The sequence below is a fragment of the Camelina sativa genome, chromosome 8 (genome assembly GCF_000633955.1).
Source record: "Camelina sativa cultivar DH55 chromosome 8, Cs, whole genome shotgun sequence".
NCBI lineage: Eukaryota > Viridiplantae > Streptophyta > Magnoliopsida > Brassicales > Brassicaceae > Camelina > Camelina sativa.
In genome coordinates, this window is record NC_025692.1 from 7,499,005 (window position 1) to 7,520,378 (window position 21,374).

General features: G+C 36.8%; 5 protein-coding genes across 6 annotated transcripts; 4 read left to right on the forward strand and 1 right to left on the reverse strand.

Moving 5' to 3' along the window:
- LOC104709303 (uncharacterized protein At2g29880-like) lies at positions 5,909 to 6,628 on the forward strand. The gene is made up of 2 exons (XM_010425942.1): positions 5,909 to 6,187; positions 6,269 to 6,628. Exons 1-2 carry the CDS (start codon positions 5,909 to 5,911, stop codon positions 6,626 to 6,628), a joined length of 639 nt encoding a protein of 212 aa, XP_010424244.1.
- Positions 6,672 to 8,341, forward strand: LOC104709304. The gene is made up of 2 exons (XM_010425943.1): positions 6,672 to 6,935; positions 7,148 to 8,341. Exons 1-2 carry the CDS (start codon positions 6,672 to 6,674, stop codon positions 8,339 to 8,341), a joined length of 1,458 nt encoding a protein of 485 aa, XP_010424245.1.
- On the forward strand, positions 9,837 to 11,012 carry LOC104706609 (thymidine kinase b-like). The gene has a single exon (XM_010422802.2). It carries the CDS (start codon positions 10,067 to 10,069, stop codon positions 10,937 to 10,939), a length of 873 nt encoding a protein of 290 aa, XP_010421104.1. The 5' UTR covers positions 9,837 to 10,066; the 3' UTR covers positions 10,940 to 11,012.
- On the reverse strand, positions 11,145 to 17,229 carry LOC104706610 (G patch domain-containing protein TGH-like). The gene is made up of 16 exons (XM_010422804.2): positions 17,028 to 17,229; positions 16,256 to 16,346; positions 16,087 to 16,181; positions 15,782 to 15,885; positions 15,409 to 15,470; positions 15,217 to 15,285; positions 14,918 to 15,069; positions 14,606 to 14,681; positions 14,437 to 14,523; positions 14,191 to 14,265; positions 13,766 to 13,910; positions 13,101 to 13,590; positions 12,689 to 12,970; positions 12,482 to 12,610; positions 12,119 to 12,295; positions 11,145 to 12,045 (listed from the first exon to the last, which is right to left on the reverse strand). Exons 1-16 carry the CDS (start codon positions 17,160 to 17,162, stop codon positions 11,374 to 11,376), a joined length of 2,841 nt encoding a protein of 946 aa, XP_010421106.1. The 5' UTR covers positions 17,163 to 17,229; the 3' UTR covers positions 11,145 to 11,373.
- On the forward strand, positions 17,355 to 18,953 carry LOC104706611 (protein Dr1 homolog). 2 transcript variants are annotated; one of them, XM_010422806.2, is made up of 5 exons: positions 17,355 to 17,576; positions 17,658 to 17,720; positions 17,960 to 18,049; positions 18,158 to 18,321; positions 18,424 to 18,953. In XM_010422806.2, exons 2-5 carry the CDS (start codon positions 17,666 to 17,668, stop codon positions 18,589 to 18,591), a joined length of 477 nt encoding a protein of 158 aa, XP_010421108.1. In that variant the 5' UTR covers positions 17,355 to 17,576; positions 17,658 to 17,665; the 3' UTR covers positions 18,592 to 18,953. The 2 variants fall into 2 exon arrangements, with proteins under 2 accessions (XP_010421108.1, XP_010421107.1); XM_010422805.2 differs by having other exon boundaries at positions 17,356 to 17,576; positions 18,421 to 18,953.

A 21,374-nucleotide genomic window follows, 5' to 3' on the forward strand; every position in this document is an offset into this window, starting at 1 on the left:
GTACAGCCAAATAAGGGAAAAGAGAACACATATATGACTAACAACAAAAGTGTCTTTCTCAACAGATAGACGGTGACACATGAAAGTTCCCGGGAGTGAATTTGATTCTTCTTGAACATCCACTTTCATTAATGCTTCAAAACAGATTCTAATAATGCAAAAATAAACAAGAAGCAGCATGGCTCTCTCCTCTCTGGACTGTTATTAATCACTGAATATGAGCACTTAAATCCTGATTAAAAAGGGTTATTACGCTATTTGGATTGCGTAATGTACCAAAGTTTTGGAGTAGTTTTCAACGCTGGTTTTGTGTGGATATCTTATCACTCACTAGACAAGAATGAAAATGAACATAGACTTACATAGTAATGCAAAAGCAAGTGTTCTCTCAAGAAATGGGCAATGCTCAGGTAAAATAGCGGTATCTAGAGCCGGAGAAGCGAGCAAAAGCCACATAATGCATCAAGAAAACCATAGATACAGAGCAAACCTCGAGAGAGAACTCATAACAACTCACCAAAAAAGAAAAAAGGAACAAAACCAGCAGTGAGAGGGATGGTTGGTTTACAAATTACAAAACATATTTATGTATTGTACATTGCATGTGAGAATATAATTTGAGAACAATATAAAAGTTTTTAGAAAAGAGAAAGAATCTTTTAGATGACTCACCGTTTTGCCGTACAAATTTATCATCCTCGTCTTTTGTCCTTTTGGTCTATTTTTTTTTTCTTTCACTTTTATCAAAAGTCTATGATTGACAGAGTAATGAAATGAAATGAAATGATTCTCACAATTTATTACTAGTTTCTTTCTCTATTTTTTTTTTAGTCTTCCTCTTTTTACTACTGTTTTTTATACATTATCTTTCCATTTTGTAGATATGTTCATTTCTTCTATTTTCTAACTTTGAAAATACAATTAAAAAAGAATGATTTATCTATTTTGGAGTGATCGACGTGCCAACTTAATTAATACTAGCAAGAGTAGGTTTTCTCGGTCTAAATGGAAAAAGTATATTAGATGGAGCAGAACAAGCGATTTAGACGTATGAAACAGAACAAAAACAAATTAAACAGATATGATAGTATAACAATTGAACTGATCTCTCATCTAATAGGATGATGAATGGTATTATGGTAATAAAAGAAAAATCGTTTCTTCTAGCTTTGCGTCTCAAACGTCGATTAACCGTGTTCCATTCAAATCTTTTCTCTTTTTTTTTTTTTTTTTCTAACCGTTATAACAAGTATTTAGCAAAGCACTATAAAAACCGTACCCAAATACCTAACCCGGAATTCGACTCGAAAAACCAGGTTTGGGTTGGGAACGGGTTTGCCTATAAAACCCTATTGGATTCTATTTTCAAATACTCGTAGGTTCGGGTTAGGGTCGGGTAATTCCAGGTACCCGTTTGGGTACCCATAAATCCGAACATATAAACATATTTATAATATTTATCATTTATATAATGCAATTACTCCAAAATTATGATTATAATTTTGAATATTTCATTTAGTTTTATACCTAAATATCAAAAATAATCAAAATATCTAAAATATTTTGTCATAAGTTAAAATTTAACTAAATTTATTTAAATTTAATTAATTTTAATTATATTTTTTTGGGTACCCGGTAGTTCGGGTACTAATCGGGTTCTAAAATTTGTAACCCAAACCGACCCGAACCCGATAGTACCCAAACCGAACCAAACCCATATATCTAAAAATACCCAATAAGTTCTATATTTCTAAACCCGTTTACCCGAATCCAAATGGGTAATATCCGAACCCGAACAGGTTACTTGAATACCCAGCCCTAGGATAAAAGCGCCGAAAATCCACAACAACAAACCCAATACATTTATCCTAAACCATTACACCACCACCCATGATTTCTCGTAATATAAAACACAAATAAAAGCAAAAAAAAAAAAAAAAAATAATAACAAAAAAGCTAAAGAGGTGTCTTTCTCTCATAATAGATATCAAGGTTCAATCTATTTGAGAGGTATTATGGCTTCATAACTGGAGATTTCGTTAACTGCAAGGTGGACTCGTGTTGTCCTTTGTTACCTTAGTAGCTTTGTTCACATTGGTGAGGGAATAAGTTTGGCAAGTTCCTTTTTCTTTTGAGCTTATTTAAGTTTTAAGTTTAGTAGTTAGTTCTATGTAGCAAAAACAAAAAGAACCAAAAAAAAAGCTGAGAAGAATCCATAAAGGTGACCCTAATTCTCTTCCACCTCTCTCCTCTGTAAAACAAACAAAGCAGTTGCCGCTATTGTTCTCGGCCAACGTCCGATGGCTTTTTAGCCCTGGCGTTGAGCCTCTTTTGTGTTAATTTGCTTTTTCTTCTTGCCTTTGTCCTTGTCTGGCCATGGATTGTCTTCTTTTGCTGGTTCGGTGAATTTACTCCCTTCCTTTGAAGATCCAAATCTAATCCATTTTGATGCTCGGTGGTGTTTAATCGAGAGGTTTCTTAATTTAGGAAAGTGGGTTTGATTCTCTGTCTTGTGATCTCAATCTCACCAAGTTAAGCGTGTTTGGTATATCTCCTGTTTGCTTGATGGTAGCTTTAGTTGTTGTTTGTGGGAATAGTATAGTGGTTTGTTGGATCTCAAGCTCCTTTATTTAGAGGTCTTTCTAGGGTTTGTATGGCGTGACCATGGGTTCCTTTAAGGTTCTTTGTGGTATGTTAGGCTTGAATTGATGGATGTGGCTCGGGTTTTTGGTTTTGATCTTGGATCTTTGCACTACCTCTGCTTCGAGTCTTCTTGTTGGGTTGTGGTTGTGAGTTTCTCTGGGTTCGTTCTTGGTGTGAGCCATTTGGATGGTATTTTGTTGCTGAGTCACCTACTAGCCTCTCTTTGAGTTTCCTTGTGAAGTTTTGGAGTTAGGTTTTAGTCGAAGCAGTGGAATCGTTCTCTAGTTCTTCTCTTGCGAGGACGTCACCAGTTTTATGTCTGTAGGTGGCTGAAACTGGGTCGACGAGTGTCCGCGTGTAAGAACAGTTGATCTTGCGTGGTTTGTCTCCAGTCGTTTTCAAGGTTTTCTTTGTCCCTAGGGTTCTTGCTCTCTTCGTCTGGTTGGTGAGGTGCTTGGGTAGTTATATTTGTGTCTTTGGTCGCGTTGGTATCTTGCTTGCCTCTATGTAGGTTTGCCTCTGGTTTGGCGTCGGTGTGAGGTCTTTCCGGCTTTATTGGTGCTTCCGACGTTTAATGTTCTATGGAGAAGCTTTGCAGGAGTCTCTCGTGCTTTTGTTCAATTATAGTGTTTAGGTTTCATTCTCTCCAAAACCTTTGTTCATTTTTTAGATGTTTGCTTATGAGTTTGTTTTTAATCAGTTTCCCCGTTTCTTTGGGGTTTGCTTCCCTCTTTTGGGCTAATGACTCTGGGGACATTCAGTAGTCCACCGGCTCATGTAATTTCAACTTGTATCCTTCCTTGGGTTATCAATAAAATTCAGATGGCAAAATTATGATTTCAATTAGTTTCCCTGTAACTTAGGAATTCATTTTTCTTATTTGGGTTTTTGCTTCTTTCTTTGGGTTAAGAGTCTTTCTTCTTTCTTTTTTTTTGATCAAAGGTTTAGAGTCTTTCTAATATTTAGTGTTTCTGCCCATATATATATATATATATATATATATATATATATATATATATATATATATATATATATATATATATATATATATATATATATATATATATATATATATATATATATATATATATATATATATATATATATATATATATATATATATATATATATATATATATATATATATATATATATATATATATATATATATATATATATATATATATATATATATATATATATATATATATATATATATATATATATATATATATATATATATATATATATATATATATATATATATATATATATATATATATATATATATATATATATATATATATATATATATATATATATATATATATATATTGACCATTTTATCGCATTATTAATAAGACGACAAATGATAAAATATATAATAGATAAACAAAAAATTCTAAATTTTAACTTTGAAAGATAAAAATCATTATCAAAGATAAAAATCATCGTTCAAAAAAAAAGAAAATAACAAAAAAAACACCATGATTACGCAAGACACGTCATTCTCTATGCAAAACAAGTACTTAGCTTTTTTTTTTTTTTTGTCATCTGATGGTATTGATACTGCTTGAAATTTTACATTGTGAAATACATAAGCCGGCGGAAGACAGAGATATCCCCGGAGTCGAAAGCCCAAAAGAGGGAGTCTAAGCCGGCGGACAAAGTATAAGTCCCCGGAAACTACTAACAACTAGAAGTAAAGTTATAAACCGCAATCGAAAGAGAACGAATCCAACAGCTAAGAATAGAGGCATACCAACGATAATAACTAAGTCAAACGCTATGTCTAAACAAACAAATCAACTTCTCTTCTGAAGTTTCTGCGAATGAGCTGTATCAATGCTGCCCACGGCCAACACATCAATCAACAACTGCTTCCTCCTATCACAATGAGAGATGATCTCTCCAAACCAGACTTCATGACAAGTAAAGGCCCAATTCAGAATCTCTATACACTTCCAGATGCGGCGAGACTACTAATGCGTCAAGGAGCGCCTAGATAGAAGCCATAAAAAAGCAATCCGACATCTTCCAGATTCGGAAACGCTTAAGACAAGGAGCGAAACAAAACCACTTTAATGAGCTTCAAAAACCAGAATCGAGACTCATCTACAGAGATTACCATCACCAACAACTCATCTAAGAGTAGAATGATCTGAAGCAGATTGCCAAGCATAAACTTCACACAAGAAACCTCTTCTTAGAAAGGAGACAGACTAAATGGGAGACTAATAGGTAGAACCAGGCTAAGGGTGAGCGGGAATACAAAGGCTAGTAAATTCTTCCTACAGAACACACACAGGTCAAACCAGCGGCATCAAAACAACAAGAAGCACAAGAGCGAGAAAACAAATCTGGGTTGTGAACCGGCAAGAACCAATGGTTTGTTTCCGTAGATCTCAGATCCGGCACCATCCTCTTCGCAAAAGCCACAAACCAAGCAAATCTGTTACGCTCGACCGCTTCCCCGAGACACCCAAAAACACAAACTGATTGAACTAAAAAGAAAACCCCAATCGAAGGCCATAAACTTTCCACAACTTAAAGAGAAATCAAAGCGAAGGAGTAAAGGAAGACATAGCTTGTTGACTCTTTTGTATACGTTGAATATAATGTTTCATTGAAGACATATCGAAACTTAGCGAGAGATTGATTGACTATAGGTCAAGCTTGACATACCTTAGAGCCATTGATCTCACTTGTGTAACTCCTTAGTTTGGTGAGTCTTTTTGTACACAACCAGAATCAATGTTAGTTTTAGAGCTTGACTGGTTCTCCCGCTAGCTCCCGCAAACGCTGCGTTTGCATTTGTGGGCGGTTGCTAGCGTTTGGGGCCAATCACACAAATCGCTCCCAATCGCTCCCAGTCACTCCCAATCGCTCCCAGTCACTCCCAATCGCTCCCAACCGTTGAATTCCAAAAGCTGGTTCCCGCAAGCGTTTGCGGTTGCGGGCGTTTGCGGTTGGAATTTAAAAAAAAAAACCAACGATATTTTTTTTTCTATCTTCTATATATGTTTAACACCTTCTCAACCCTCAAACCTCCAAATTATGGCGTCAACCCAAGGTGATGAAAATCAAGATGGAAACGTAAGTATTGATCAATCTCTTTTATCATTCATTCTATGTTATATATGTGTAACTCTTTCTATTTTTTTCATAGCATCATCTTTTTCATTCTATATATTGTTTTGAGTTTGGTGATTAAATATATGTCTCAACTTGTTTTCTCGAATAGAAAATTAGCTGGTCAGACGAGATGACTCGGTTGTTGTTAGATTTGATAATGCTAGAGAAACAAGCTGGAAATTCTAGAGGCAAAAGTTTGAGTGAGAAAGGAAAAGAAAACGTTCTTACAGAATTTAAAAAGGAATTTCCACTAACCTTAAACTGGAACAAAATTAAGAATAGACTTGATACTTTAAAGAGGCAATATGAACTGTATCGTAAAATCACGTTTGGAGCAACTGGACTCGGAGTTAATCCAAGGACAGGAAGTCTTGATGCCCCTGATCATTGGTGGAAAGATAAAATTAAGGTATGTAACCACATATTTGTGTAATTATTAATTTCTTGTTTTGTATTTTCATTGATTGGAATTTTGTTTTTGGTTTATAAGGCTTATCCTGAAGCTTCGAAACTCCGGTCGCACCCACTGCGGTTTATACCGCTTCTTCATGTGGTCTTCCGAGATGAAACGGTTGTGGTGGAGGAGTCATGGCAACCAAGACGTGGTGTAAATCGTCATGCTCCATTAGTTGACGTAAGTGAGACTGAACGTACAAACGAAGAAGACGAGAGAGAAGATATGATGCGTGAGAACGAACCTCATCATATGGAAACAGAAGACCCAGATTGGATGTCACAAATTCCGAGGGAAAACTCTGCAAATCCAAATTCCGAGGCAGAACCATCATCTGCATCCAAAGAGACATCTTCTATGCACACTCAGGAGAAAAGAAGTCGAACCGAAAGCTAAACAAAATCCAGTAGACTCGACGCTCGACCGTATTACTACTACTATGGAAGACCGAAATGATATTCTAGAGCAAATGACAAATGCAAAGTCAAATTATCAGTCAACAAATTCAACTGAAGAACGAATGGCTCTTGTTGTGAAACATGTGAGGGCAGTACCGGATCTGGTTCCGATGACGGAGCTTTATTGGGCATCTCTTGATCTTATTGCAACAAATGATGTTGTGCGCGGTTTATTTCTTGCTCTCCCAGATGATGAGAAGCTACCTTTTCTAAAGAGACAAACCAAAGAGTCTCGTAATGATTTTGTTTGATTGTTAGCTTTGGTTTTGTTGACGTAATCTTTTATTGAATTTTTTATTTCTTGTTTGCATTTTGTTTACGACATTGAGGATTGTCTTTGGTTTTGATTTGACTTCAGTTTTTGTTGGCCTTTACAATATAATATTTTCTATTCATTTATTATGCATGAGGATGCTTTTTAAGAGTCAAAATGTAACAAGAATTTAATTTGTTACAGGAAGGAAGTGACATGGAGTTGAACACAGTCAGAGAAATAATAGAAGCAGATGACCAAGCTATTGAAGCAGTAATCTGCATTGATCATCTTCGCTTTTTTCAAAGAGAACAATTGAGAACGGATCCTGAACGTGGACAACGTATAATGGAGCAACTAATGTATGAAAGTGATACACAATGCCTCCATGTTTTACGTATGAGACAAAGAGTGTTTTTTAAGCTCTTAGATACGCTAAAAAAGTATGGTCTTAAAGATTCTCATCGGGTAAGATCTGAGGTTGCATTAGGAATGTCGCTGAAGATTTTGGGACATAACTCATCACAAAGGAGCATAGCAGCAGATTTTCAAGTTGCACAATGGACTGTGACAACAAAATTTGATGATGTTGTTAATGCCCTTTGTTGCTTGCATTCAGACATTGTATCATGGAAAAGAGAGGAACTTGTCGATATACCACCACGAATCATGCATGATAGGAGGTATTTTCCATATTTTCAAGATTGTATTGGAGCTATAGACGGTACTCATGTACGTGTTCGTGTTGGTGGCGATAAAAAGATCACGTACTGGAATCATCATAACTACACATCAATGAACATTTTGGCAGTGTGTGATTTCAATATGAGATTTATATACACACGTATTGGAGTCCCGGGACGTGCACACGACTCCAAGATATTGACATATTGTGCACGTCATGATAATTTTTTCCCATTCCCAAGCTCGGAGAAGTATTTTCTAGTGGATTCTGGCTATCCTAATCGAAGGGGGTTTTTAGCTCCTTATCGAGGTGAAGCGTACCATCCAAATCATTTTGCTGGGCGTAGACCAGGCACTGTACGCGAGACATTTAACAAGAGACATTCTTCGCTTCGATCAGTGATTGAAAGAACATTTGGAGTGTGGAAGGGAAAATGGTCTATTTTAGAAGGTCGTGTTCGTTATGATGTGCAAATGCAGGAGAAGATTGTTGCTGCAACTATGGCATTGCATAATTTTATTCGAGATTCTAATATAGAGGACGACGACTTCAATGCTGCAGAAGAAACGGAGAACTATGATGCTGATCGAGAAGGAAACATGTCTCCATCTCATGATGATAATGTAGTCGATCGAAATTATGATCCAACGGCTGATCAATATATGTCAACAGTAAGAGACGACATAGCAAGAGAGATATGGGATGCTCGTTAAAGATGCTCTTCATTGGCAATGAACGCATCATCTAAAGATGTTTCTGAAGTTTTCTGTACTAGCTAATTATATTTAAAATTTAATAATTGTGAGAGTGTAAGGATTCTCATTTTTGTATGATTTTACCCTCCAGGTTTTTCAAATTTCTTTCATTGATCCTGGTTTTTTTTTTTTTGTTAAGTAAAGTCTCTCTAAAGTCGAGATTACGTTGGGTTAATTATCAAATGATTGTGATCTCAACGACATGAAACTTTCTCACATATTATAGCACCAACCATCACTATGGATACAGCGGGAAATATGATTACGGACACGGCGGGAATAATATGATTACCCGCCAAAAAGATATCAAATATATAACATTGAGAATAAAATATTCATTTGCTAAATAAATTAGATACAAAATCTTTTCTTTTTACCTAATAAACTAGTATAAAAGTGCAGTTCATCTCAACACAAGTCTTCATCGTTAGAGAACACAAGAAAAAGGTCCCTTTTTTTATTGTTGATTTCTTTTTTTATTATACGGTACGGTAGATGTGGTTATATTTTTTCTATTGATCATATCGATTTAGCTTTGACTATGTTTATATATATATCTAGGTGATAATCATGGCTTCGCAAGATGATCGTTTGCCTTTGACTCAGAGATTTATGTGGTCGAAGGAGGCAACGTGTGCTCTACTTCAACGGGTAATCCTGGAGAAACAAGAAGAAAAAAATCCCACAACAAAATTTCTAAGTGATATTCAAAAGGAAAATATTCTTAAGAATATTAACGAGCAACTTGGAGTTGATTTGACTTGGAGCCAAGTCAAACATCGATTGGATTTATGGAAGAAATATTATCATAGTTATAAAAATAATCCAGAAGATCCACGGTATCAAGCACTTGTTTTGCCATTTATCACATTACTTGATGCAATTTTTGGTGATAGACCAAATGCATAAAGTAATAAACATTTCACTATGAAATTTATTTGTTTTTCTAAATAATTATTGTAGTTTTTTTTCATGATTTTTAATTATTAATCAAGTTTTAATTTTTTTTGATATTTTAAAACATTTATATATTATATATCACATTTATTATGTTCCAACCGCTATTGCACCCGCTGGTCAACCAGTCGTAAACCTCCCGCAAACGCACCAATTTTAAACCGCTAAACCAGTTGTTCAAAACGCTTAATAACGCTTGAAACCGCAAACCGCAACCGCAACGTTTGAACAAGTTAGGCCCTTAGTCTCACATACCACATATCTCTGAAGTTAAAACATAGCCCAACGCCCAAACAAATATAAATAAAACCAAAAAAAAATTACAAATGTAACATTATCATCAAGAATAAAGAAAACAGTTGAAAAATTTATATTATGATGATAAATAAATAAAATGATAATCCAACATAAATATTACTAAGAAAAAAAAGAAAAAAAAATATGTTGGCTTTTGTAAGGCAAAGGCTGAGTTCCACTTTTCTTCTAGAAATATTTTAAGGAAACTGTTATAAATTCTTTTAACTTTGTACTCCAAAACTAAAACTAATCCAATATAAACATTACAAAATTAAAATTAATCAAAAATGTGCCCTTTCCAATAAACCTCATTCCCCCAATAAACCCTAACTCCTCCTTTAGCGGCTTTGCATCTTCTTCTTCTTCTTCTTCTTCTTCTTCTTCTTCTTCCTCCTCCTCCACCTTCTCCTTCACTCTGTAATCAATCAAATGTTTGGTGTTTCAATGAGAACATTAATCTCACCATCTATTTCTCCCTTGTCTCTTCATCTTCATCATCTCCCTAAACCTTCTCTCTTCTCCACCGTCCTTCGCTTCTCCTCCGCAATCAACAACAACAACACTAAATCCCCCAAAAATTCACCTCGTTCCACAATTTCCACCGTAAAATCACAGAAGACGGCATCATCCTCATCACAACCACAATCTCACCCACTCTCCTTCTCACCTCCCGGAGAAATCCACGTCGTGGTCGGTCCAATGTTCTCCGGGAAAACAACAACGCTTCTCCGCCGTATCCTCGCCGAGAAACTAACCGGCAAAAAAATCGCCGTCATCAAATCGAACAAAGACACGAGGTACTGCACGGAATCGATAGTGACTCACGACGGCGAGAAGTTCCCGTGCTGGTCACTCCCAGATCTATCGAGTTTCAAGGAGAGATTCGGAACCGACGAGTACGAGAATCGGTTAGACGTGATCGGGATCGACGAAGCTCAGTTCTTCGGAGATCTCTACGAGTTTTGCCGTGAAGCTGCTGATAAAGAAGGTAAAACCGTAATCGTCGCTGGGTTGGATGGTGATTTCATGAGGAGGAGGTTTGGTTCAGTGCTCGATTTGATTCCGATTGCGGATTCCGTCACGAAGCTGACGTCGCGGTGTGAGGTTTGTGGGAAGAAAGCTTCGTTTACGATGAGGAAGACGGAGGAGATAGTTACGGAGCTTATCGGTGGTGCTGAAGTGTATATGCCTGTGTGTAGGAATCATTACGTTTGCGGTCAAAGCGTTTTGGAAACCGCTCGTGCCGTTTTGGATTCGTCTTCTACCAAAACGCCTGATGTTGTTGTAGCGAGTTCACTTTAAGTAATTGTCGTTGCCGATTTTGAGAGTTTGTAGGATTTGATTAGATAGATAATTTGAAATATTTTAGCTTTGAGATTTAAAGTTTAAGATTAAATTATGTACTAATTTAATCAATGATTCTAAGATTGTTCTGGTAAAAAAGTACAGTAAGTTATGTATGTTCTACACTAGTAATTGGAGTTTAATCAATGATCAACACAAAAAGTCGTAAGCAAATTTTTTTAACCAATATATATATAAATAAAGCAACTGACAATACAATTTTTTTCTCTATCTCATTACCATATCATCTGCTATCAAACCTGACCATCTCGAGGCAGTGCAGAGAATATTCATTGCATACCTCTACGCTGTTTCAATGTTCATACGATATTTATGCAAAAGGCTCTGTTTCTCCCGCGTTTGGTCAGTGTCAACAGCTGTGATTAGGTTTTTTAGTCTCGTCGCCTCCTCTTCTCCCGCTTTGACTCTTTCCGATCTTCGTCTGAGCTATACACAAGCTTTGAAGAAGATGACTTCTTGCTCCTGTGATGCTTTGAGTGCTTCTTGTGGCTATTTCTCTTCTCTCTAGAAGATTCTCGTCGCTTCCTTCTTGATCTTGAACTTTGCTTATCCCTGCTGTGGTAGTCGCTGGATGAATCGCTCTCTGAATCATTGTTTCTATATCTATCCATCTTACTAGATCGTTTTTTACTCCGCTCATCTCCTGAGGATTCACTCGATGATAGATCGTTGCCGCCACTCCGTTTTCTTGGCGATTTCTCTCTCTGTTTTCTACTCTTTTCTTCTTCAGACCCGAGAGTGAGGCTGCTCGTCTTCTCCTCCACTTTCTGTTTAAATCCAGATCTATCTGGTCTTTTGTCTGAAGAACCTTCGGGTTTGCTTCTGGACTTGCTCTCTTTTTCCATTGGCTTGGTTCCTTCCTGGTATGGGACATCAGACGGTACTTCGAACCCTAGTTCTTTCCCTAGAGATTCTAGAAAGTCACCAGCTATAAGCCGGTTTAATGTGCTTGCAGCCGCTTCATTCTTCTTTTCTTGACCCTCTTGTATCTTTCTGTTCATTACTTGATCTTCATCATCTTCAGAATCATCAGAGAAGATGGCCTACAAGTGAACATGACAGAATATTAATAAATCGAAACTATCAAACTGAGTTACTCAGACAAACCCGCATTACCTTGTAAAGATCAACAGGTCTCTCCACATTCTCCACTTCTACCTCAACTTCAGGCTCTTCTATTGATGTCTCTTTCTTATGTTCTTGCGACTCAGATAGTGCAGATGCAGCTTTCACTGTATCCGGCAAGAATATGAGAGAATCCATTTTGTTTCTAGCTCGCGGAGCAGGAGGCAGCTGTAAAATTAAAGGGAATGTATTGATCAATCAAGTACTAAATTTTACACATAAGCAAGAACATGGCTCTGAAAATTATATAATCTATAGCCAACCAAAAGAGATGTGCAGAGCAAGCCATTTTTTCAATGAATGCAAGCTTTAAATGGCATTCCCTGAAGGAGGAGCAAGAAACCACTTGTTTACCTTTCCCATAAAAGGATCAGGGAGATCAAATCGTTTGCACAAAAGAGGTGAAGGACGCCATTGGAACTCTTCCCTTTTAGGGTATGTCGTACTCGATTTCATGTCTACAACTCCAGTGTCTTTAATTTGCTGTAAACAAAAGTTTTCTGTATAAGGATAGAACCTCCAATGAGCTGAATAACTGCAATGAAGATTATGTAGACATACCTCTGTTCCACCAGAAGTAAACTGCAGGCCGCCTGCAAGGAAGTCGAGAGGCCGTTCAGTAGCCCGTCTGACCTCCTTATAAGCTTTCCCTTTCTCGATTGCCTCAGCTGCAGCCTCAAAGTCCAGCCTCTCTTGAGCACGAGCTGATTCAGACATGCTGTTAACTCTGTTGAAGTCTGTTGAACGTAACCCTCCTTTGTATTTCTCCTTGAGAAACTGCTCAAATCTCTCTTGTTTAGCCGGATCATCTTTGAAAGGCTTAACAGCATCTGCTGCCTCTTGCTATTTCAAGGAAAGAAAGATGAGTCTAGAATGTTAGTGCAAGGAAAACAAAGGCATATCCTTCCCTTAAAACTCATCTACCAAGCGTAATCAAACTATATTCTTATAAGGTGTGAAGTTGTTTACTTACAGTTGAAGCTGATTTGGTAAATGTATCAGAGAGATTGGTCGGGAACTGGAAGGAGCCCCCAGAAGAAGCAGAAGTATCGGTTTCTTTCAAACTTCTCTGCAATGGCTTTTCCCCTAATAAGCTGCCACGTTCTTCAGCAGTCATTTTCTGTACACTTGAAGACGGCTTAACATCTAATGTCAGCTTACTTTGATCACCGCGCTTTTGCTGCTCCTCCCACAGCCTTCTAGCGTAGTACTCATGACCATTACCTCCCCGGAGAAAATCAAACAGCTGATTTGATTGGTTCTTCTCTCTAGAAAGATCCTCATATAGTTTCCCACAACGGGAAACAAAAGTTGCAAAGCCCTCGATCAAAAGTTTCAGATTATTATCTGCAGGGGGAGGAACATCTGGAGGAGCAGAAAGAGTTGGCTTAGTTTCAGCCTCAAGAGGACCAGAAAATTTATGCCGGGCCACAAAATCCTTCGGGATTTTTGGAGGACTAAACCTGGTATAATATAAAACACACAATGATATGATTCAGACTCTGTACATATGAAAGTAAGTAGCCATAATCAGAAATGTCTGAGTGCAAGAGTTCCATTGGACATGCAATTGTGTGATGACATTAATTTAACGACGTCCTCATGATTGTGAATCATTGAAACATTAGTTTGAATTACCTCTCCATACTGTAGTCAGAATTCTTAGCAGCTCCAAAACCTGGCAGAACGTCATGCTCTTTGGAGGTTAACCTCAGTCTATTGTCATTGCTCGGTTTTGCTGGCTGTTCATCTTCTATGACATAAGTCTGATCAAAATCGTAACCTGAAATAAAAGGAAACATCTAGGTGTTGCAGCATATTCTGAGAAACAAGTGGTTAAATCCAAAAACACTTCAAATTGTCAAGCAAGTTTTTGCACCTATTACGAATTTTATTCTTTTCCAAAAGAATATTACTTTTACAACATACAGGAGCTAGAATTTGAATACGGTGAACAATGGTTTGTCACCTTTAGAAATTAAAAAAGTGCAACCTCAACAGACACTTATGCATATATGAACAAAGAAAAACCAAGAGTGGGGAAGTAGCTCTTCTGTGCTTACCACCATAGACATCTTCATCCTCAACATCAAGCTCCTCAAGTGCCCCAATGCCAAAACCCGGAGCAATCTTTCCTGCTGATTGTTCAACTCATATTAGTAACTAACACAGCCCATGAGTAGTTTTCACGCAACAACAATGCCAAGTAAAAGCTGGCATAGAGATACGCAGTGGATGCACGTAAGTATCTTTAAGCAAAGAAGAGCAAATTAATAAGAAAGAAAAAGAATGGCGAGTCAAAATCTTACATTTGGGTCCAAAAAGACTTTCCTTCATTGACAAAGGCTTTCTGAAGCCAGCCTCCTTATTGGCAGACAAGCGAGATCTTTTCTTTTCTACGGATCAGAAAAATGAGAAGCAAGTCAATGACCAAGAATGTCCTGTCAGCAAAAACATCATAAAAGACCAACTAGATACCTCTAAATTCAGGAGCATGCTTGAAAGGATCATATCCTAATCCATGCAGGTCCTGCTTTGGATTGAGAACATATACCTGCAACAGATAAAGAAGGAACAAAGGATATTATCACCATCAGTGTAAGTGAGGATAATATCAGAAGACCCTCGGCAGAAGATTAGAAGCAGTGTTCACAGTCCTACGTATATTCTGCTACGAAATGTAGAAGCGAAGTTCAAGAAAAAAATGACTAATAGATGTATGACACCAGTAGCAATTGCAATCAACAACATAAAGCTTGTTTGCAAATAAAAACTTGAAAGTTGACTCACAGGAGTGCTTTCAGACATTTTAATATCTTCACTAAATTGTGGATCCAGAGAAGTTTCCACTTCAGTCTCCGAAACCACTGAGTCGGATGTTTCCTTCGTATTCTCATCAGTAGAGAAGGCTAAAAATGCTTTCCTAGCTTCTCTACGAGCACCTGCACCGACAAGGGTATAAAAACGAGAGCCACAAAATAAATAGCTTGCTATGAATTTCCAAAAATAAAAAGATACTGACGGTTTTTATTGATGCACAAAAGAAGATTATAGATTAGTGGCTTAGTGCATTCTAAAAAAGTTCAAACCTGAACTAGCACGCACATCCTTTATTGAATGACCACGCCGCCATCCCATCTTTAGTAAAAGTTTGACCCCTGAACAATATAAAGAAGCATATACATGAGATCAGGTTTTCTCCTCTTGATGCATTTAAAAATAGAGAGAACGAAAGAAAAAGGAACTTTTGCCAAATATTAAAGAGGCTTTTAGAAACTAACCAATTGACTCTGAAGCTGGAGCAATAAGTTCGTCAGGCACTGGGCCAGGAATGGCTGATGGCCTGTGATACAAAAAAAAATATGTTACAAATGATAGCAACATCATAGCCAAGTCGAATGAGAGAGAAAAGGAATCTTAATATAGAAAAAAGACTATCACACAATTTCTAAACATTACTAATGCCAAAGCAAAATTGAGAAGAACTGAAAATACAGTATAAAACATAGCTCCTAACAAGCTTCCAAATGAATGCAAAGCATATTAGAAAGATTGATAAGAAAGAATGGGATATCCGTCCACAGTTAAATTCTCGCCAAGCTACAACCATGCATGAGAAGTATTAAGGAAAATGACACATAAGTACACAGAGACCTCTCATGCTGTTCTTTCTCAACTTGCTTGCGGGAATATTCGGCTGCCGTAAAACCAAATGTGTCAAACTGTGAGCTCGCGGACAGTGATTGTCCCTCCATATCCTGAAATGAAAAAGCATTTAGAATGGCTTAACAAGTTAACATCATTCCATATAGTGCACATCTTCCACAGAGCAAAACAAAAGTTTCCAAATCCACTTTCCATTTGACCATTGATAAATGTAATAGAAGAATTAGCAATATGCCGTAATCAAACTAGAACAAGCTTAACGGATCAAACAAGGCGGGGAAAATGAAACATACCGCCTTTTCATCTTCATCTAAAAAGTCTGAAATACTTTGCTTCCTTGCTCCAGCTCTGTTCTTCCTTGATGATGTAAATGACTGGGGAGCCCAGCCTGAAATTCAATTTAGATTGTAAACAGAAACGTACAGATAAAAATCTTTAAAAATCAAGTAATGTGAACTTTACCGTCTTTTGACCCCACTGTATTGTAATACCCAGCAGAATATCCACCAGTAAATGCTCCATGGAACCTTCTCCGGCCTTCTTCATCAGTCACCTGAGTATGATAACTCGTGAGATGTTAGCAGCCTTCCACATAATATAACTATATACAGATAGACATTATTTCGAGTAAAGAACCATAGTGGAAAGCATCCGCACAAAAAACATTGACAGGGAATTGTAAGCAATACCATGCATCCATTAGTACGGAGACCAATTTTCAACACAGATTGCTTCAATTAGTTTGTAATTATAGACCAGGGATGATGCCAACTTTTATAAATGTTTATGCTAAAGAACCTACAAGGCAATCTCTATATGCACGTTATCAATCTAACAACTATCCATAGACACATTCATGAGAAAGAACAAACACAGCATACACCTAAATCTCAGATACACGTCAATCTAACATGATTCTAAGTGTTAGACCAGCTCCAGTAGAGAGATATTCACTTGGATTTCCATAGATTCAAGCTTCTTAAGCTCCCTCCCACTACCCAGTAACAGTATTAAAACCCTGAAACGGCTTGGCCTCAAAGTTCTCTGTTTAACTTCACTCTACCTTATAACCTATTAAGCTCTCTCTACAGATTACAGTAAGTTAAAATTCATAAAACAGCACAACAACAACAACTTCCGTGTTCACAACAAGCGCGAGTCTCTCGATGCTTGATTGACCTAATTCATCCGAAACTAAACAGACGAAACTAGAAGATCAAAGAAAGAGACTCACCTCTTGCTTCCAAGCAGGGAGAGTTCTAAGATTGCCTGAAGCACCAGCGACTGCTTTCTTCTTCCGGCTCGCGATTTCTTCCTCGCGCTCTATTGGTGTTCCATGAAATACGAAATCCTCTTCGTCTGACGCCATTATTGTCTTCACCACCGCGAGAAGCAGCAATTCGAGCGAGATTTCTAAACGAGTACCGGAGAAGAAGAAGCAGAATCACAGAATCGAGAAATATTGAACAAAGAGATATGGGCCTGGTTCGGGTCACTTTCCGGCCCATTTTGGTTTTGATTAATTAAAAAAAAAAAAATCCAATTTCTATAAGGAGTTGAAGTTACTACATTCACGCGCCGAATCTACGCAATTGTAAAAGAGAGTGGGATTCACGCGCTTTTCGTGTTCCGTTTGCCCTAATCGACTCTGCTCAGAGAAAGACGAAGGAGAGAGAAACTTCCTCCGATAAGCTTCCGTACAATCCGATCGACTCACCGGCGCCGGATCTCGCCACGACTCGGTTGAATCGTCCTCTCTCTGAACCGCGTTGAATCAGTTACGGTGAGTCGATTCATCTACATCTCTATCCTCGCATGTATATACCTTCCCCTTTGATCTGATCTGATCTGATTATTTCTGTAGATCAAACAATGGATCCAATGGATATAGTCGGCAAATCCAAGGAAGACGCTTCACTTCCAAAAGGTTAGTTTTTTTTTCCCGATCCATTGACCATACCTATCTGTAATTGGTTGTATCTGTACCTTTTAGATTTTGCAGTTATGTGTTGATCTGGGTTTATTGCTCATCGATCGTTGAAGTGTATATTGAATAGGATTTGTAACCATAGCTGAGGGTTATAGGATTCATGAGCAATCAATCAGAGACTTCATGTTTTTGTGATCTTGCTAAGGATACGTTTTGTTCTCTTATTGTTTTTATAGCTACGATGACTAAAATCATAAAGGAGATGTTACCACCAGATGTTCGTGTTGCTAGAGATGCTCAAGATCTTCTTATTGAATGTTGTGTAGGTAAGATCAGATCATATATTTTCTTCTCATATGATATATTTTCACTTGCTTCACTTAGTGTAGTTGATGGGTTTTCTTACTGTGTGGTTTCTTAAACGTTTTTTGCAGAGTTTATAAATCTTGTATCTTCAGAATCTAATGATGTTTGTAACAAAGAGGACAAACGGACGATTGCCCCCGAGCATGTTCTCAAGGCACTACAGGTTCTTGGTTTTGGAGAATACATTGAGGAAGTCTATGCTGCGTATGAGCAACATAAGTATGAAACCATGGTAATCATCCTTTTCTTTCTTCATCTACTTCTCTTTGCACCGAGAAGAAGAAGAAGAAATGATTAATGTTAACTGTCCCGTATGTTTGCAACTCTATAGCAGGACACACAGAGAAGTGTGAAATGGAACAGTGGAGCTCAAATGACTGAGGAGGAAGCAGCTGCTGAGCAACAACGTATGTTTGCAGAAGCACGTGCAAGAATGAATGGAGGTGTTCCGGTTCCTCAACCTGAACATCCAGAAACCAACCAGAGAAGTCCACAAAGCTAATTGAAACCATCCTTTGAATCGGTAGGCCAAAAAAAAAAAAAAAGCATCTTATTAACATTCCCTTGTAAGTGCAAATGCGTATGTCCTCTGTTTATATGCTCTTAGTATAATATATGTTAGCGTTTCATGATCTAAAAAACACCCTTGTGATTCAGATGTAATTAGTAAGCATACCTTGTTTTGGGTTTCTTGTGTGTCTTGACTAAGTATGGTGGGTCAAGTCTAACACCAGAGCATCCGATTCAATGGTTTTATAGACGGCAGTTTGATCCGAAACCTAATGTTTGTACGTTGGATGGGTTTGGTAATGAGTGTAATTGTCTTTCTATAAAAGAAAATGCTGGATCATTGTTTAATGTTGACATACGGAGAGTTGAAGAGGTTCATACTCGAAAAGCTCTTTTTGCCAATAGCTCTGCACACCTATTATTGTTCATTAGTTTTTTTGGTGAAGAGCTGACTTATGTGATTGTAAAGACATCAATTATAATGTCAACTAACTCAGGTAGCTATTGTGAAATGATAATGTAATTACCAATTGGATTGTTGGATACAATTTTTATTATAGAAAAAAAAAATTAGTTCATCTGGTAAGTGGTAACAGTCATGTTATCTTTTGACAGTTGTGAATAAGAAACGTATGTCAACACTAAAAATGCGTGATTTACACATATATATATATATAACTGAAAAAAATTTACACAACAAAGACCAATTATTAACCAATAATATTTTCGTTTCCTACCAAAAATGTATATAAACTGATGAATCATGACATCATTAAAGGTAGGGGTGGTGAGGGAGAGTCTTTGAAGGGGTTAGGGTACTCTGCTCAGTGCTCAGTTACTAGGAGGACCATCACCGGAGTGACGTGTAAGGTCGCAGGTTTCTGTTTACTGTGCACCCGACAACTCATAAGAGAATCCGAACAGACCCTATTACACATATCTCTCTATTTATGACGTCAGTAAACCCAAACTAGTATATATGGGTATGGCTTCGTTTTTTTCTCTAAAATTATTATTATACATTCCTTTGTATTGTAGTTGTAGTTGTAGTAGTAGTAGGATGGTTTTATATTCTTTTGACACAAGACAAAGCCTGTCGAATGTTGTATGCCCCCTCTCAATGGCCCTGTCACACCAATCTTTATTTTCGGAATATTTCGTACTGAATCGAGACCGTAATAACATATTCACCATCAAATATCAATGAATAGTTGAATACGTTAAGCTTTCCAGTATAAGCCCATACAGTATAATATATAACATATAAGATTGTATTACAGAACTATTGATGAAAATCACGGGACAAAGGACTCAGACTTCTTATTACCAAAAAAAAAATCATACAAAATGCTTTGATGTTATTACTTAGCCAACATATGTATGAATTAAGTTTCGAATGGTGTTTCATTTTACAGAAAAAACAAAATATATTATTACAGGAAAAATAAGGACAAGACGTCATGCCGCTTGAGCCAAGTTATTGTCCTGCGTTTTTTACCAGTACAAGTAAAAAAACCTTATTTTACTGCCAACAAGTCAACAACTATGAAAAGAGTTATCAGAACTGTTTGTCTTTTATGTTCTCTATTGATTTTGAACATTTAGAATTTTTTTTTTCTGTGAATTTTTTTATATCCATTCATTTGAAATAATGTACGAAACTTTAATATGATTAGGGATGGTTAAATGTACAATAAAAGATTTGATATAAAGAAGAAAAAGATTGATAAGTGGTACTATATATTTTAGGTGAAGACTCCACTTTTTACTGTGAAGTCAAAAAAAGGGTTGGGTCAAACAAAACTGAGGGCTCTTTTGTATGTAAGTAATGTAGAGAGAATAGAGAGAACCCCACATCGAAAATGAAACAACAAACACACTTTGTCTCCAGATTCCTTTCTTTTGTCTCATTTCTCGTGTTTCTCCCAAAGTATTCAACAAAAACACAATCCTCCCTCCCCCACTTATTCTCTTGATATATTAACTTAAAATAAACAAGATCCACATTTACACATATACACATTCAGCACCAAACTTTTCCTTAAAATAACCATTATCTCTTTGTCTATATATTATATACATATTTTTACATATTATGCAATATGCATTAAGCTTAAGGGTTCACGTATATAAAATTCATATTAACAATAGGTTTAAAAATGGTGGTGTTGAGAGGAATGGAAGACACAAAATCAGATAAAGATGAAAATGAAAGAGAAAATTCTAATTTTTTTTTTTAAAAGTTTATTCCTCTCCTTTTTAGTTGCTCAGTTGAAATTTCAACTTACATTTCCATTTTTTTTTTCCTCTCTAACGAAAAGTGAACATAATTCATTTACGAAAGAACAAAAATCTCTAGCATATGCAACCATCTGAGGTTTTTTTTTCTTGGACAAACCATTTGAGCTTAAAAATAATAGTCCAAAATCGAATCACTTGACACATTGAGCTAAAAAGCAAAAGCCAAATCTACATTTTTAATATGAAACTATTATACTATTTTCTCTTTAGTTTCCTCCTACTTTAATTTTTTCTGAAATCCTCTCTTAAAACAAAGATGAAATTGGTGGGTCCTTTTATAGTCGATTCTCTGTCAATTCACAAAATTGTATTATCTTCTCTCTCACACCAAAACACTCACAACGACAAGAGAGAGAGAGAGATAGCAAAAAGAAAGAGAAGAAGAGAGATAAAAGAGAGTTATAGTCACCAAATAGACCAAACCCTGAAGTTAAATTCACACCAACAACTTTGATCATTACCCCCCCCCCCCCC

Bases quoted from the DNA above. Each gene is read 5' to 3' on its own strand.
- LOC104706609 (XM_010422802.2), top strand. From the start codon at position 10,067: ATGTTTGGTGTTTCAATGAGAACATTAATCTCACCATCTATTTCTCCC.
- LOC104706610 (XM_010422804.2), bottom strand. From the start codon at position 17,162: ATGGCGTCAGACGAAGAGGATTTCGTATTTCATGGAACACCAATAGAG. The intron at 16,182-16,255 runs GTAAAGTTCACA...ATTGAATTTCAG, and splicing joins TACAGTGGGGTCAAAAGACG to GCTGGGCTCCCCAGTCATTT. The intron at 15,070-15,216 runs GTTTGAACTTTT...TTGTCGGTGCAG, and splicing joins GGATGTGCGTGCTAGTTCAG to GTGCTCGTAGAGAAGCTAGG.
- LOC104709303 (XM_010425942.1), top strand. From the start codon at position 5,909: ATGACTCGGTTGTTGTTAGATTTGATAATGCTAGAGAAACAAGCTGGA. The intron at 6,188-6,268 runs GTATGTAACCAC...TTGGTTTATAAG, and splicing joins GGTGGAAAGATAAAATTAAG to GCTTATCCTGAAGCTTCGAA.
- LOC104709304 (XM_010425943.1), top strand. From the start codon at position 6,672: ATGGAAGACCGAAATGATATTCTAGAGCAAATGACAAATGCAAAGTCA. The intron at 6,936-7,147 runs GTTTGATTGTTA...AATTTGTTACAG, and splicing joins AAGAGTCTCGTAATGATTTT to GAAGGAAGTGACATGGAGTT.
- LOC104706611 (XM_010422805.2), top strand. From the start codon at position 17,666: ATGGATCCAATGGATATAGTCGGCAAATCCAAGGAAGACGCTTCACTT. The intron at 17,721-17,959 runs GTTAGTTTTTTT...TTGTTTTTATAG, and splicing joins AGACGCTTCACTTCCAAAAG to CTACGATGACTAAAATCATA. The intron at 18,050-18,157 runs GTAAGATCAGAT...CGTTTTTTGCAG, and splicing joins TCTTATTGAATGTTGTGTAG to AGTTTATAAATCTTGTATCT.